The 14,445-nt window shown below is 53.8% G+C and overlaps 3 protein-coding genes across 4 annotated transcripts; 1 reads left to right on the top strand and 2 right to left on the bottom strand.

Annotated features, from left to right (window-relative positions):
• Positions 1-3,015: 3,015 nt before the first annotated feature.
• Positions 3,016-4,981, top strand: LTB (lymphotoxin beta). 2 transcript variants are annotated; one of them, XM_036869244.1, is made up of 4 exons: positions 3,016-3,178; positions 3,599-3,650; positions 3,848-3,922; positions 4,343-4,981. In XM_036869244.1, exons 1-4 carry the CDS (start codon positions 3,017-3,019, stop codon positions 4,795-4,797), a joined length of 744 nt encoding a protein of 247 aa, XP_036725139.1. In that variant the 5' UTR covers position 3,016; the 3' UTR covers positions 4,798-4,981. The 2 variants fall into 2 exon arrangements, with proteins under 2 accessions (XP_036725139.1, XP_036725140.1); XM_036869245.1 differs by lacking the exon at positions 3,599-3,650 and having other exon boundaries at positions 3,017-3,178; positions 4,343-4,979.
• A 1,777-nt stretch (positions 4,982-6,758) lies between these two features.
• TNF (tumor necrosis factor) lies at positions 6,759-9,495 on the bottom strand. The gene is made up of 4 exons (XM_036869256.1): positions 9,171-9,495; positions 8,541-8,586; positions 8,304-8,351; positions 6,759-7,976 (listed from the first exon to the last, which is right to left on the bottom strand). The coding sequence occupies exons 1-4, from the start codon at positions 9,354-9,356 to the stop codon at positions 7,555-7,557; spliced, it is 702 nt and encodes a 233-aa protein (XP_036725151.1). The 5' UTR covers positions 9,357-9,495; the 3' UTR covers positions 6,759-7,554.
• A 1,310-nt stretch (positions 9,496-10,805) lies between these two features.
• LTA (lymphotoxin alpha) lies at positions 10,806-13,599 on the bottom strand. Its single transcript, XM_036869476.1, has 4 exons — positions 12,757-13,599; positions 12,244-12,351; positions 12,053-12,158; positions 10,806-11,839 (listed from the first exon to the last, which is right to left on the bottom strand). Exons 2-4 carry the CDS (start codon positions 12,340-12,342, stop codon positions 11,427-11,429), a joined length of 618 nt encoding a protein of 205 aa, XP_036725371.1. The 5' UTR covers positions 12,343-12,351; positions 12,757-13,599; the 3' UTR covers positions 10,806-11,426.
• Positions 13,600-14,445: the final 846 nt, after the last annotated feature.

Below are 14,445 nucleotides of genomic sequence, written 5' to 3'. Positions count from 1 at the left end.
ATTGTTAGGAGAGGAAGTTAGGCTTTGAGGGTTAGGGTTACAACATCTTTTCCTTTCAGACTCCTAGGACTATAATTCAGCCTGTGATCCCTGTCAGCTCCAGCCATCCTATTGATCCTGCAAGTCGTCAGTGATCATATACCTTCTAGGTGCCTTCCCTGATTCACTTTTCCCAATTACACTGTGTCGCTGAGAGCTCATGATCCTGGTATGTGTGGACACACACTCCAGCTCCCAAGGCAGACTGGGAGTTCTGGTGGATTTGGGTAACTCTCCTGGTATTCTGGGGCTGTATCTAACAGGGCACTTGGCTGACTGATTAACAAACAGGAGAGTCAGAGACAGCCAGACTAGATCGACATGAGCACTGCTGATAGATCTAGGACAGAAAGTTGATGACAAGTTGGTGTTGGGAGAAGAGGTGTGGGCAATCCAGATGGCCTTCCTGCAGGGAGCAGCATTCTGATATTGAGCACAAAAGTAAGGGTGGTAGTCCAAGGACCTGGATGAAGGCCTCATAGTGGCACTGTGATGGAGAGGGAGATAACTGCTGGAGGATGGCACACCTAGTCCTTGAGGAGGGTGAAGACGTGGGAGCTCATGTGGAAGCAAGGACTGAAGAGGAGATCTGGTGCCTGGGCCCATAAGCATTTGCATTTCCTTCTCCAGATTGAGAAATTTTCTGCTACTTCCTTCCCTTCCCCCATCCACAGTGTTCCCATGCAGGACAGTAGGAAAATATTGTTTCAAAATGTTTTATTATTAAAACATTCAAACAGAAAAAAATTGAAAGAATTGTACAGTGAACCTATCCCTACCACCTAGATTCTACAATTAATATTTTTCTATATATTTGCTTTATCATATATCTATCAATCCATCTCATTTTTTGATACCTTTCAAAGTTGCAAACCTCAGTACATTTTACCACTAAACCCTTTACCATGCTTATCATTGACTCAAGTTCAGTATTTGTTTCCCTATTCTTTTTTGGGGGGAGTGAGGAAGGTGAGATTTACATACCCTGAAATGGACAAATCTGAAGTCAGTGCTCACTTTTTAAACTGTCTTGTGGTTAACGGCATGGAGCCAGACTGCCTGCGTTCAAATCCTGTCTCTGCTACTACTGTGTGACCTTCCACAAGTTCTTTAACTTCTCTGTGCCTCAGTTACCTCTTAGAGTTTTTTGGGGGGTTTTAAAATAAATTTATTTATTTTATTTATTTATTTTTGGCTGCGTTGTGTCTCCATTGCTGCACTCAGGCTTTCTCTGGTTGCGGCGAGTGGGGGCTACTCTTTGTTGCGGTGCGCCGGCTTCTCAATACGGTGGCTTCTCTTGCTGTGGAGCCCGTGATTCTTAACCACTGTGCCACCAGGGAAGTCCCCCTCTTAGAATTTTTATCAGGATTAAAAGCATTATTATAGGACTTCCCTGGAGGTCCAGTGGTTAAGAATCCACGCTTCCACTGCAGGGGGCACGGGTTTGATCTCTGGTTGGGGAAATAAGATCCCGCATGCTGCGCCGTGTGGCCAAAAAGAAAGGAAGAAAGGAAGGAAGGAAGGAAGGAAGAAAGAAAGAAAGAAAGAGAGAAGGAAGGAAGGAAAGAAAGAAAAAGGAAGGAAGAAAGAAAGAGCATTATTATATATAAAGTGTGTAGATTAGTGACAGGCACATACCAAATGCTATCTGGATATTAGCTATGTTGTTATTATTATTATTATTACCTGAACACACAGAGTTATCAAGAAGGGGAAGTGATCTGGGACCACCTCCAACTTTCTTGACCTGGTTTTTCCTCCCTTCAACTCCTACTGCTCTGCCTACTATACCATTCATTTGGTCCTTACTGCTTTGTTTCGCTTACTCATTCATCCTTTTGTCCTTTCTTCACTTAACACTTAGTCAGCATCTACTAAATGGATGGAGCTCATTCTAGACTGTGAAGCTTTTTGGGGGTGGATGCCTCATCGCTCTCCTGTCTACACTCTGTGTAGCAAGGGAGGTAATGCTCTATTTCCATCCCTCCTCAGTGAGTCAATAGTCAGTGGTGAGGCTGAGGCCCCCTTCAGCTGCCATCACCGTGGATTGGCTTAACTCTGCCTTTCTCACCTAGCTCTGGGGGCTTGGAGGGAGCAAGGGAATGGGAGGAGGAGGTCAGTCCAATGTGGGGACAGGTTCTTCTTAGGAACCTAGACATCCATCCCTGAAGATTCCAGTTCTCGTCCTCCTATTCCAGCCCTTGACCTCAGGGATATGGATGCAGCCCTCCCTCCAGCACCCACCTCTGGGGTGCAGAAGAATGCAGACCAGGGACTTCCCTGGTGGCATGGTGGTTAAGAATCCACCTGCCAATGAAGGGGACACGGGTTCAATTCCTTGTCCGCAAAGATCCCACATGCCGCGGAGCAACTAAGCCTGTGTGCCACAACTACTGAGCCTGCGTTCTAGAGCCTGCGAGCCCGCGTGCCACAACTACTGAAGCCCGCGTGCCTAGATCCCGTGCTCCGCAACAAGAGAAGCCACTGCAATGAGAAGCCCGTGCACCGCAACGAAGAGTAGTTCCTGCTCGCTGCAACTAGAGAAAGCCCGTGCGCAGCAACGAAGACCCAGCGCAGCCAAAATAAAAAAATAAATTAATCAATTAATTTAAAAAAAAAGAAGAAGAATGCAGACCACACTAGCTATCTGGAGTTCTGTGTTCTCACTGTAGCTGCCTGACTTTCTGCAAGCTAGTTTCCCTCTCTGGGCCTCAGTTTCCCTTCCCACTGAGTCAGAAGATCTCTAAGGCCCCCTCCAGCTCTACCCTGAAAGCCTGTCTCTTCACCCCAACTCCCTCCCCAGTTCAGAGAACCCAGGCATCCAGCTGCCCCACCCTAGCTCTGGGTAAACAGGAAGCAGGGTGAGGGGAGCAGGGGTGTTCGGAAAGTCCCAGCCAGGTGTGTGGGTCTACAGGGAGGGGGTGGCCCCACCCCTGAGATATGAAAGCCCCCCTGCCCTGGCCCTGGCTCAGTCTCAATGGGGGCACTGGGGCTGGAGTGCCGGGGTAGGAGGCCCCAGGGGAAGGGATGCCTCCTGCTGGCTGTCGCAGGAGCCACTTCCCTGGTGACCCTCCTGCTGGCTGTGCCTATCACTGTTCTGGCTGTGCTGGCCTTGGTGCCCCAGGAGCAGGGAGGACTGGTGAGTGGCTGCCACAAATCCTCCAAGGGCCGTATATTGCTGATGCTCACTCACCTCTGGCTACGCCTCTTGCCTCCTCCTGCTCAGCTGGCTTGGCTGTCCCCCAGTGGGGATGTCTTCTCTGTCTCTTTGCTGGTTCTCTTTCCACGTTCCTGTGATGCTGTTGTGCCCTGATGTCACCAAGCCCCTTTCTGGTTGTCTGTATGTCTCTTCTCCTCTTCCCAAGACATACTTGGGCCTCTGTCTCTCTCCCCAAGTACAGATGCCTTGCTTGCTCTCCATTCCAGGGAGGTGTGTTTTGAGGCTGGGGCTGGCGGGAGAAACCCCAAGTCTGGAGCTTGCATCTATGTTGGGAATGGGAGGGGTGGGGTTGGCATCAGCTAAGACTGAACTCTGGGCCCTGTGACCCCACCCACTCAGGTAACAGGGACCGCTGACCCAGGCGCCCAAGCACAGGCCCATCAGCGATTTGGTAAGAGCCGACCATCTCCCCCTCCCCTGCTTCTGCCCCTCAGGGACTCCCAGCTCCCATCCACCTGCATCCCCAGATACTCTCTTCCTCCAGGAATCCAGGTGCCCCATCCCTGGGCCCTGGCGCCTTGTCCTCTCAAGGTGACTACACGTGGGTGGCCGCCCTGCCCCCAACCGTGGACTCTTCGCCCCTTCCAGAGTCCGGGGAGCTGCCGGTGGAGGAGGAGGCAGAAACAGATCTCAGCCCCAGGCTCCCGGCTGCCCACCTCATTGGTAAGGATCTCATAGACTTGAAGAGTCCAAGGGTGCCAGTTCTGCTCGCCCACAGTTAGGGTCCCTTTGCTCTGTTACTGCCGTGCTGGGTTGCCCACCTGCTTCGCCGCTTCTATAGTACGCACTCTTCTGCTCGTCCAGCATTCTAGCTTCTCGCTTTCCCCCCCCGCCGGACGAGGCAAAACCCGGCCTGGATCTCCCCACCACAGCGCTCCGTACCGCACACCAAGGTGCCCTCAGTCCCAACTCGTACTCATTGCAGAGGGAGCGCCATCACCCCGCTCCCCCAGCCCGGCTGGACTCCTGCAGTGGGTTAAAAGCCCCAACTGTCCCTCATGCCCACCCTCCCAGAAGTCCCGGGCCTGGATCACTCCTTTCAGGATCGGATTTCCGAGAGCCAACTGGCCCGTTTCTCCGCAGGCGCTTGGACCAGGGGGCAGGGGCTAGGCTGGGAGGCGAAGAAAGAAGAGGCTTTTCTGAGGAGCGGGACGCAGTTCTCGGGTGCCGAGGGGCTGGCCCTCCCGCAGGACGGCCTCTATTACCTCTACTGTCACGTCGGCTACCGGGGCCGGGCGCCCCCTCCCGGCGGGGACCCCCTGGACCGCTCGGTCACGCTGCTCAGCCGGCTGTACCGGGCGGGGGGCGCCTATGGATCGGGGAGTCCCGAGCTGCTGCTCGAGGGCGCGGAGACCGTGACCCCAGTCTTGGACCCCGCCCGGAGGCACGAGTACGGGCCCCTCTGGTACACGAGCGTGGGGTTCGGTGGCCTGGTGCAGCTCCGGAGGGGCGAGAGAGTGTACGTCAATATCAGTCACCCCGATATGGTGGACTACAGGAGAGGAAAGACCTTCTTTGGGGCGGTGATGGTGGGGTGAGGGCTACCCGCGTCCCTAAAACGACTACTGCATGGTGGGAGTATGTGAACGAATCAGCCTAGATACTGGGGACCCAGACACCAGGGACCCCATGGCCTTGGCGAAAATGTAGAAGACTGTTTGGAAACTGATTTTGAGCCTGGTGAAAATAAAGAATGTAAAACTTTAGTGCTGCCGGTACAGATGCTGAGATGCTAATGTGTCTTCATTCAGGGTGGGTACACAAATGTTGGTTAAATAGGCTCTCTATTTTTCTGGTCACTTGAAACAATTCATAACACCTGGCGTGGCCTCTGTTCCCTGGGGTGGGGATCTGTGGGTCCCACCCACCCCTGCCTCTGACTGGCCTTGCCCCAGCATTAGCCCATTTGGAGGGTAGAAGGAAAGGGCTCTCCACAAACCCCAGAGCATCTCCAAGCAACCTGATTCTCAAGGCCACATGGTCCCCGCAGACTCAACACTGCACTTTTCTCTCTTGGGTCCCTCCCGGTAGTGATAGGGGTCATTACCGGGGAAGGCAAGCACCACTCAGAAAGGCCCAGCCAGCAGAGTAAACCTGAATAGGGCTGATAATGAAGCACTGAGGGGACAGCGTTTCTGCCCTGCTAGCTGCCTGAAGGCCCTGTTAGCCACAGTTGACTCTTCTCCAAGGGAAGACCCACAGCTCGGGGAGCGGGGGAGTGGGGGTGGGGACCGGGGCATGAAGGGAGGAGGCTGAAGGAGTTGGGAGGGTGGTTGAGAAAGAGAGATGGGGTGGGGATAGTGCCCGAGGACACCAGGGAGAACCTGGGGAGGAGGGGGAGGAGGAAAAACTGATGTCACCTGGCCCTGTCCAGGGTGGGATGGAAGGTCCTCACCCCTCAGTCACACTTCAGGTCCCCTTTCCATAAGTGGGCAAGTGTCGGGGCCCCAGAGTGAGTAACAGCAGCCCCTTCACTCCATGACCGACTTTCAGCCCCGAGCTAGAGGAGGCCGAGGAGGATCCAAGGCTCTATCTAGGTTACCCCAGTGGGTCACCCCACCTCTGCGGCACACCGCACAGTTTTCCCCCTGCCTGGCAACGCTAGCAGGAAGGAAAGCCCAACTTCAGAGCCCAGTGAGGGCTGCCACTCTCTGAGTCTTCATTTCTGACTCCATATTTGTCTTTGACTCTGTGTCCAGAAGAGCCTTCCTGGAGGGGTGGAATGCATTTCTCTTTCCACTTCGCCCACCTCCCATCCCTCTCCTCATCATTCGCCGAGAAAATCAGGGAGACCAAGCTGGCATGGGGGGTGGGTCCTTCACCTACATCTTATTCCTTGTTTTTTATTTTCTTCCTCCTCTTCAATTCCATCCACTGAGAGATGGAAGCGGGTAGAAGACTGGGGGCTGGGAAAAGGGAGAAAGCCAGAATTCACCGAGTGCTCCGCTAGGTGCTCTGTTGTAGAGTTTAGGTCTTCTGTTCTCACAGGGCCCCGTGTGCGGTGGGCGTTCCTACTTCTCTTTGATAGACGAGGTTCAGTGACTGGTTCAGGTTGCACAGTTAGGACTGCGCTGGCACGGGGAGGGGCGTGGGGCGGGATCAGGCGGTTTGGAGCCCAGGTGCCTGACTGTCTGGAAGTCCCTTGGCTGTGATTCAGGTACCTGAGAATTTGGCCGCTCCCCGGGTCTTTCGCTCAGGCCGCAACAGCCGGAAATCTCATCTGAGCTGCAGGACTTCCCCCGCTTGGATAGGAATTCCCAGAGTTGGAAATTCCAGTGCCCTGAGGGAGAGTTAATTAAGTTCAGGTTCCTTTCTTGGGGGAGGGGCATATTCAGCTGGGCTTTGTTTTATGTAGGGTCTCCTGAGCCCCAGCAGTCCAAGGAGTGAGGTGCAGGGATCTTAAGCCCTGTGGAGAAAGAACTTCAGGGAGCCATGTCTCACCCCCAAGGAGAGGCCAATGAAGAATTAATTCCCAGGAAGACGCCATATTTCTTTTCTAAGCACACTTTATTTCTCGCCACTGACCAGTAGGGCGGTTACAGACACGACTCCCCTGGGGAGCAGAGGTTCAGTGATGTAGCGACAAGTCAGTCACCAAATCAGCATTATTTAGGCAACTTGATCAGATAAATATTTTTTAAAAACATAAGCAAAAGGAGGCACAGAGGCCAGGAGGCAGGGTGGGAATGACCTACAGTTCAGCTCCGTTTTCACAGAAAACACATCTGAGCCAAGGCAGCCTCTACATTGGGTCTCCCAGGACACCTTGACCTCCTGAATAAATACATTCATTAGTAAATAAATAAATAATAAATAAATAATAAATAATCACAAGTGCAAACATAAATAGAGGGAGCTGGCCCCGTTGGGGTGCGGCTGGGCTCCGCATCTCAGGGAAGTCTGGAAACATTGGAAGAAAGGGAGGCCTGAAGTCCACTCATGTCAAGTTCTGGGTGAGATCTTCTCAAGGAGTGTTCTGAAGTGTTCCAGTCAGAACCCAAGTTCCCCTGGCCCCCACATTCTGGCTGTCCCAGGTTGCATCCAGGAATCCAAAAACGAGGACCCCAGTGAGTTCCAGAGCTCCAGTTCCAATTCTTGGTGGTGGTCAGTGCCCCATTGTCCAGGCCACACTTCCCTGTATCCCTGATTTCTAAGTGTTGTTGTTGTTTAAAGTTCTAAGCTTGGAGCCCAGCCCTGAGCCCCTAATTCTCTTTCTAAACCAGAAGGGGATGAGGGGGTCTGAAGGAGTAAATAATAAAGTAATTGAGGTGGGAGAGGATGGATGTCCTGCCCCCTCACAGGGCAATGATCCCAAAGTAGACCTGCCCAGACTCAGCAAAGTCCAGATAGTCGGGCAGGTTGATCTCAGCACTGAGTCGATCACCCTTCTCCAGCTGGAAGACCCCTCCCAGGTAGATGGGCTCATACCAGGGCTTGGCCTCAGCCCCCTCTGGCGTCTCCCTCTGGCAAGGGCTCTTGATGGCAGAGAGGAGGTTGACCTTGGTCTGGTAGGAGACAGCGATGCGGCTGATGGTGTGGGTGAGGAACAAGTGGGTGGAAGGGCAGCCTTGGCCCCTGAAGAGGACCTGGGAGTAGATGAGGTACAGCCCGTCTGTCGGCACCACCAGCTGGTTGTCTTCCAGCTTCACGCTGTTGGCCAGGAGGGTGTTGGCATATGTGTTCAGCCACCGGAGCTGCCCCTGAGCACTGAGGTTGGCTGGAGGGAGGGAGAAAAAGAGGGAGGGGTGAGTCACTGTGACCCTGTCAGTTCCACTCTCCACATCCTGGCCCTCAAGTTCTGCCCACCCCCCCCACATCCGGTTCCTGTCCCCTCTGTCTGTCTTCCCACATCCCATCTGGCCATGAGGTTCTGAGTATCCCCCTCAAATTCTAAGTATCCTCCACCCTCCCCTTGAGCTCAGTGAGACCTTCTCACCCTGTCTCCAAGGTCTGTCTACCCTCAGCCTGGCTTCAGCTGCCAAATCCTACCCCTCTCCATCCCATCTGCTTCTTCATCCCCCAGACACATCCTCAGAACTCTTACCTACAACATGGGCTACGGGCTTGTTACTTGAGGTTTCAGAAGATGATCCTGAAGAGGAAAGAGAAAAGAAGAAGGTGAGAGACCCTTAAGCTTCCCAGAAAATATCCCACTACTTTGACCTCCTTTCCTCCTCCCCCCAAACCCAAACTCTAAATTTCCCCTACTGCTTCCATCCCAGGACTAACCCCTACCCCCACCCAAGCCCAGAATTAGGAGAGAGGCTTTGGAGACACTTACTGAGTGTCTGAGCCAGAGGGCTGATGATGGAGTAGCCAGTTGGGAACTGTTGGGAGAAGAAGGAGGATTAGTATCAAAGCAAGTCACCCCTGAAGGAGAAACAGCCGGCTGCTTCTCTAGCTTGTACTCTCTGCCCTGATGTGTCTCGTTTTCTCTCCCCATTCATCCATTTTTTTCATTCATCCATGCATTTAACAGTTCTTGCATTGAGTTCCTTCCGTGTGCCAGACACCCTTAGCTTCATCTTTCCTAGCTCTCTTTCATACCTGCTGTATCTCCTTCTGTCTCACCATCTTTATCCAGATGACTTGTTTTCTTCCCCATCTTTCTACCCATATCCCTTATCTGTCTACACATCTCTCTTTATATCTAAATCCCTGCTTACTCATTCATTCATTCGACAAATATTTAGAGAGCAACGCCCATGCGCCAGGCACCCTATTTCTCCATCCTTCCTTCTCTTCCCCCATCTCTCTCCACGTCTCCTTCTGCCTCCCCATCTTTCTCCACTGTTTGCCTCCCCAAGCCTCCCCATCAGCACACCTCTTTCCCCCACCCCATATCTCGCCATTTTTCCTCTCCCATTTCTCTCTGGGTGAGAGAATGAGCCAAGGCTGGCCAGGGACTCACCTCTTCCCTCTGGGGGCCGATTACCCCGAAGTGCAGCAGGCAGAAGAGCGTGGTGGCTCCTGCGACCAGGAAGAAGGAGAAGAGGCTGAGACACAAGCACCTTCTGGAACCCTGGGAGCCCCCTGCCGTCTTGGAGAGCGCCTCCTCTGCCAGCTCCACATCCCGGATCATGCTTTCAGTGCTCATGCTGTCTTTTTCTGAAGGGCTCAAGTCCAGCTGGGAGACGGTAGAGCCCTGTGGCAGGCTGTGTTAGAGGGAGTGAGTCGTCTGGCTGCCTGTCGGGGTGGGGGTGTGTGGTCTGGGAGGTTATTTCCAGGGGGGTCTGGAGTTGCTTGTCTCTCTCCTGGCTGGTCCCCTGGTGTCCTCGCTCTGGGAGCTTCTGCTGGCTGGGTGTGCAAACAGCTGCATTTATACGCTCTGGGGTGAGAGGAGGGCGGGGAAAGGCTCTCATTCAACCAGCGGAAAACTTCCTTGGTGGAGAAACCCATGAGCTCATCTGGAGGAAGCGGTAGCGGGTCCTACACCTTCTGTCTCGGTTTCTTCTCCATCACGGGGGCGGGGGTTTGGAAAGTTGGGGACACCCAGGCATCAAGGATACTTCCTACCCTACCCACCCGGATTCTGAGGGGGGCTCCCTGGGCCAGTTACTGCTGTAGATGTAGGACCCTGGAGGCTGGACCCCATTTCCCCTCTGCCCCCCAGTTCCCACTGTTTCCATTTCTTTGGGGGATGAGTTCTGTGGCCGATTTCCTTCTGATTTCCAGACCGGACTCAGGTAACGGTAGAACTAGAAATGGGAGGGGCTTCAGAAAGCTGAGTCCTTAATGGAGAGAAATCTTGGGGGAAGCTGTGCTGGGTCCTGAGATGTGTGTTTGGGTCCCTGGGGGCAAGAGGAGCTGGAGGAAGGGAAGCTTGAGGCTCTGCAAGGGCTGGGGGAGGATGGCAGGGACAAGCCTGGGACAGCCCCAGAGGAGTGAAAGAGACGCTGGGAATTCACGAACCCCACCACGGCAGGTCTTCTCCTTTCACTCTGACCGGGGACTCACCAAAACTCTGGTGCTGGTTTCAGTCTTGGCTTCCAAGGGCATGTGATGCCCCAATTTTTGCATGAAGACCCCACCCTTCAGAGTCCCTGTGTGTGGCCATGTATCTGCAAAGAATTCCCTGCTCCCTCCAGTTTCCTGGAGACAGCCCTGGCCCTCAGAGCCCCTGCCCATGACCATGTCTCCTGAAATGTCCCCTATGTTTTCCAGTCCCCCAGCCTTGGAGGCTCTCCCACTCCTCGGGGCCCTGGCATGGCCACGTCTTCCAGGGGGCCTCATGCTCCTCCTCCACAGTCCCAAACAAACACCCTTCAGTGTGGTCACTGCTCCTCAGAAGCCTCCTGTAACCCCCATTCCTCAGGGGTTCCCTGACCTCCCCTTCTCCAGACTTTGGACCTGCATCTTTCCTTTGTCTTCTCAGCTTATCCTCTGGTCTCCTCCCACCCCTGTTAGGCCACCATATTTCACCAGAGCCCCTTAGGCCTCTCTGTATGCCCACAGCTCCTGTCCCTCTAATTCCTGTCCTCCCTCCATTCCTTAGAGACATCTGGGGAATTCTCCCCTCCCAGACAGACAGATACAGGCAGACAGCATTTCAGAGAAAAGAGGTTTATTGGGCTTCATCAAGGGTCAGATGTTTCCTCGTGGGGTGTCCAGTCAAGCAATGGCTGGCTCTTAAGAGCCTTTCACTTCCTTCCAGAGCCCCTTGGTCCCTCAGACCCACTCTTTTTCTCTCTTGCTAGGTCATCCTTGTGCCCACGCCCTCTCACTCTTCATCTCTTGGGTGTATTATCTCTTTCTTCTGCCGTCCCCCTTCTCTCCATCCTCCATAAATAAATAATTTAAATTTTTTTCCCTTCATAAATAACCCCCCTCCCTGCCCCCAGTCATCCACCCAAGCTCCCTCATGTGTCAGCTCCCCTTCCATGTCCAGGGCAAGGCCCCCTAGATGGGCAGGGCAGAGGAAGGGCTCTGGGCGGGCATTTCCAGGCAGGCTTGAAGTCCTCAGCCGAGCATCCGGGGTGGTTCAGGAAGGTGTGGCCCCCTGGGGTGCCTAGAATTCCTTCTTTGGAAGCTCCAGGTGCCGAGAACGGGGGAAGACTTGAGACTGATGGAACGGTCAAAGGAGAGGTGTGGTGACCCCTGAAGTGGTCAGAATGGAGGCAAAATGGGGAGAAGGCCTTGAAACCAAATTTTTTCTTTCTGGATTTTTCTATAGAGCAAAGGCTCCGAAGAAGACACTACTGGGGCTGAGGAGCAGGTGGGAGATGCCATCTGTGTGAGTGGATAGCCGGTCTCCCCGAGTGAGCAGGAACACAGCCCCCTGGTACACTGAGCGCACCCAAGGTCCCTGTGGCCCTGGGCACACGGACTTCTGAGCGCTGAGGAGAGGCACGTGGAATGGGTACTGGGAGGAGAAGAGCTGGACCTCGTGGGCCAGGTAGAGAGGGGTGGGGGTGGCCTTGGGGAAGCAGCCTTCCCCGGAGAAGACCACCTGGGAGTAGACAAAGTAGAGGCCACTGGTGGGGACCAGGAGGGAATTGTTGCTCAGAGAGAAGCCGTGGCGGAGGAAGGCACGATCCGTGTTTGCTCTCCAGCGCAGTGAGTCCTGGGTGCTGGGGTCTCCTAGGAAGAGCCAGAGGGGATGGCAGTCAAGGACCTGGGGGTCAGAGGTCTCAATCCCTGAGGAAGCAGGTGCTGGACTGAGTTCCTGGGGGATGGTTGGGAGGACAGAAGGGAGTGGGAGTGGGGGTGAGCTGGAGGGGATGCTTGGGTCCCTGAAGGGGGATGGGAGGAGGGCTGGGGGCTACATGTCTAAGAGGACAGGTGAATGTTTACCAACAAGGTGAGCGGCAGGTTTGAAGGTGCCTCGGGTGAAGTGATTCGGGGGGTGCTGATGGGCAGGCTGTGCAGTTGAGGGTGGGAGGCCAACACCAGAGAGCCCCTAGGGGAGAACAGAGTCAGAGAGGTCCTCAGGCCCAAGGTCAGGCTGGGCTGCCCACACAGTCCCCATTGCCCTGCTGCCTCACCTGGGCCTCGCGCGGCAGGGCCAGCAGCAGTCCCAGAAGGAGGAGGAGTAGGGGGGTGCTGCACACCCTCAGGAGGTAGAGACGTCCAGGTGGTGTCATGGGGAGAACCTGCAGGGAGAGAGACAGTGAGCGGGGCGGGGCGCGATGCGGAAGACGGGCCTCCTGCCCGTGGAGACAGCCACCCTGAGAGACAGGGCGACAGACAGAGAAGGGGACAAGATGCAGTCAGGGAAACCCCAGGTGAGCAGGGGGAGAGAGAGAGAGAGGAACAGAGATGAGAAGGGAACAGAGAGGGATCAGAATGTGTGACACAGACAGAGAGAAAGAGATTGACAGATAAAGAGTCAGAGAGAGGGGAACAAACCAAAACCAAACCCACCAAGGCCACGGCCCAGGCCCAGGCCCAAGCAGGAGGTGCAGGAGGGGCCGAGGCCCAGGCGGAGGGACTGAACGCCCCGAGGGAAGGAGTCCACAGCCGGGGAAGCCCAAGGAGATGGGGTGGGAGAGTCTCACCTGCTGTGCGGGGCCCCTTGGCCGGGACGCCTGGGTCCCTTTATAGAGGAAGCGGCAGTGGCAGCGTGGCAGGCGGCGGGCGGGTTCTAGGCCGGGGCTGGGGCCCGGGGAAGCCCCCAGGGCTTAGAAGATGCTGCTGTTTCAGTCGAAGGCAGGAAAGGCTGAGGCCTAGGAGAGAACCGCAGGCTGGGGGCTCAGACGACTGAGTTCTGGGAAAGGGAGTGGGGTCAGGGGAACTGTGGGCTGGGAGGGCCAGGGAGCGGGGGTCAGGCTTAGGAGTTCCAGAGAAGGGACAGTAAATTCAGAGGAGGAGGAGAAGGGGAGCAGCTGGGGCGTGGGCTGGAGGCCCGGTTCCCTGAAGAGCAATTATGTATAACACCTCTGCACCCTTGGCTGATTACAGGCTTCTCTCTGTGCACATTTCCTCCTCTTGTACCCCTGTCCTTGTCCCAAAGACTCAAGTCACACTTGTCCCAGTATGTGCATTTTCCAGTTTGTCTGGCAGGTTTCATATCAAGAAGTTCCATTATATACCCTCCTGCCTGGTACATCCTGGTTTATGCCTGTTGTCCTGGTAGAAATATTCATGGACCCCCTTTTACTCTCAAAAGTGTTCTGGTTTGGAAGATCCCGCTCACGATGAGCCATGAACTCACGTATGATGAGGTCTTGTCTCACTGCTGAAGGATGCCCTCCACCTCATCCCGACCTCAGGTGGGCTCCACAGATCAGATTTATATAACCCCAGACAAACACATTCCAGGATCAAGGAATGTGGCAATTGCTAAAGTTCTCTACAGGGGATGCTTCAGAATTCCACACAGGTGGAGCTTAAGGGTGGCGACCTAGGGCAGGGTGGGGACAGCAAAGGGACTTGTCTTGCAGCTGCACTTGTAAAGCCAATACACTGTTGTAAAATCATTAAGGATTTCCCCCTTCTATTGATGTAGAACTCAGGTACAGTGAGGTGCACGTCTCCTAAGTGGGCAGCCTGATGAACTTTCCCATCTGTTTATAGCCATGTAGCCACCATCCAGTTCAACATAGTTTTTTTTTTTTTAATTTATTTTTATTTATTTACTTATTTATTTATGTCTGTGTCGTGTCTTCGTTTCTGTGCGAGGGCTTTCTCTAGTTGTGGCAAGCGGGGGCCACTCTTCATCACGGTGCGCAGGCCTCTCACTATCGCGGCCTCTCTTGTTGCGGAGCACAGGCTCCAGATGCGCAGGCTCAGTAATTGTGGCTCACGGGCCCAACATAGTTTTAGGTCCCCAGAAGGTTCTCTCGTGCTCCCTCCCAGTTCATACCTTCCAAAGATAACCAACCACTTTCTGACCTCTACAACTATAGATTAGTTCTTCCAGCTTTTGAGCCTCATATACATGAAATCACACAGACTTTACTCATCTGTATTTGGCTTCTTTCTCTCAACGTTATGTTTGTGAGATTCATGTATATTGTTGTGTGTATCAGTGATTTTTATTTCATTGTGATGTGATGTTGTGTGAATATACTCTAATTTACTTATCTATTTTTCTGTTAATGGGCATTTGGTTCGTTTCTAGTTTTTGGCTAGTATGAAAAACGTTGATATGAACGTTATTGAACATGAGCGAGTTTTCGCTTAGCTTGCAGGTTAAAAAAAAAAAAGCAAGGTTTCTAAAGATGATTTTAGTCACATTTCATGAG

Source organism: Balaenoptera musculus, chromosome 11 (genome assembly GCF_009873245.2).
Source record: "Balaenoptera musculus isolate JJ_BM4_2016_0621 chromosome 11, mBalMus1.pri.v3, whole genome shotgun sequence".
In the NCBI taxonomy this organism is placed as follows: domain Eukaryota; kingdom Metazoa; phylum Chordata; class Mammalia; order Artiodactyla; family Balaenopteridae; genus Balaenoptera; species Balaenoptera musculus.
Note: the sequence above shows the minus strand (reverse complement) of the source record. Positions and strands in the feature narration are given on the sequence as shown.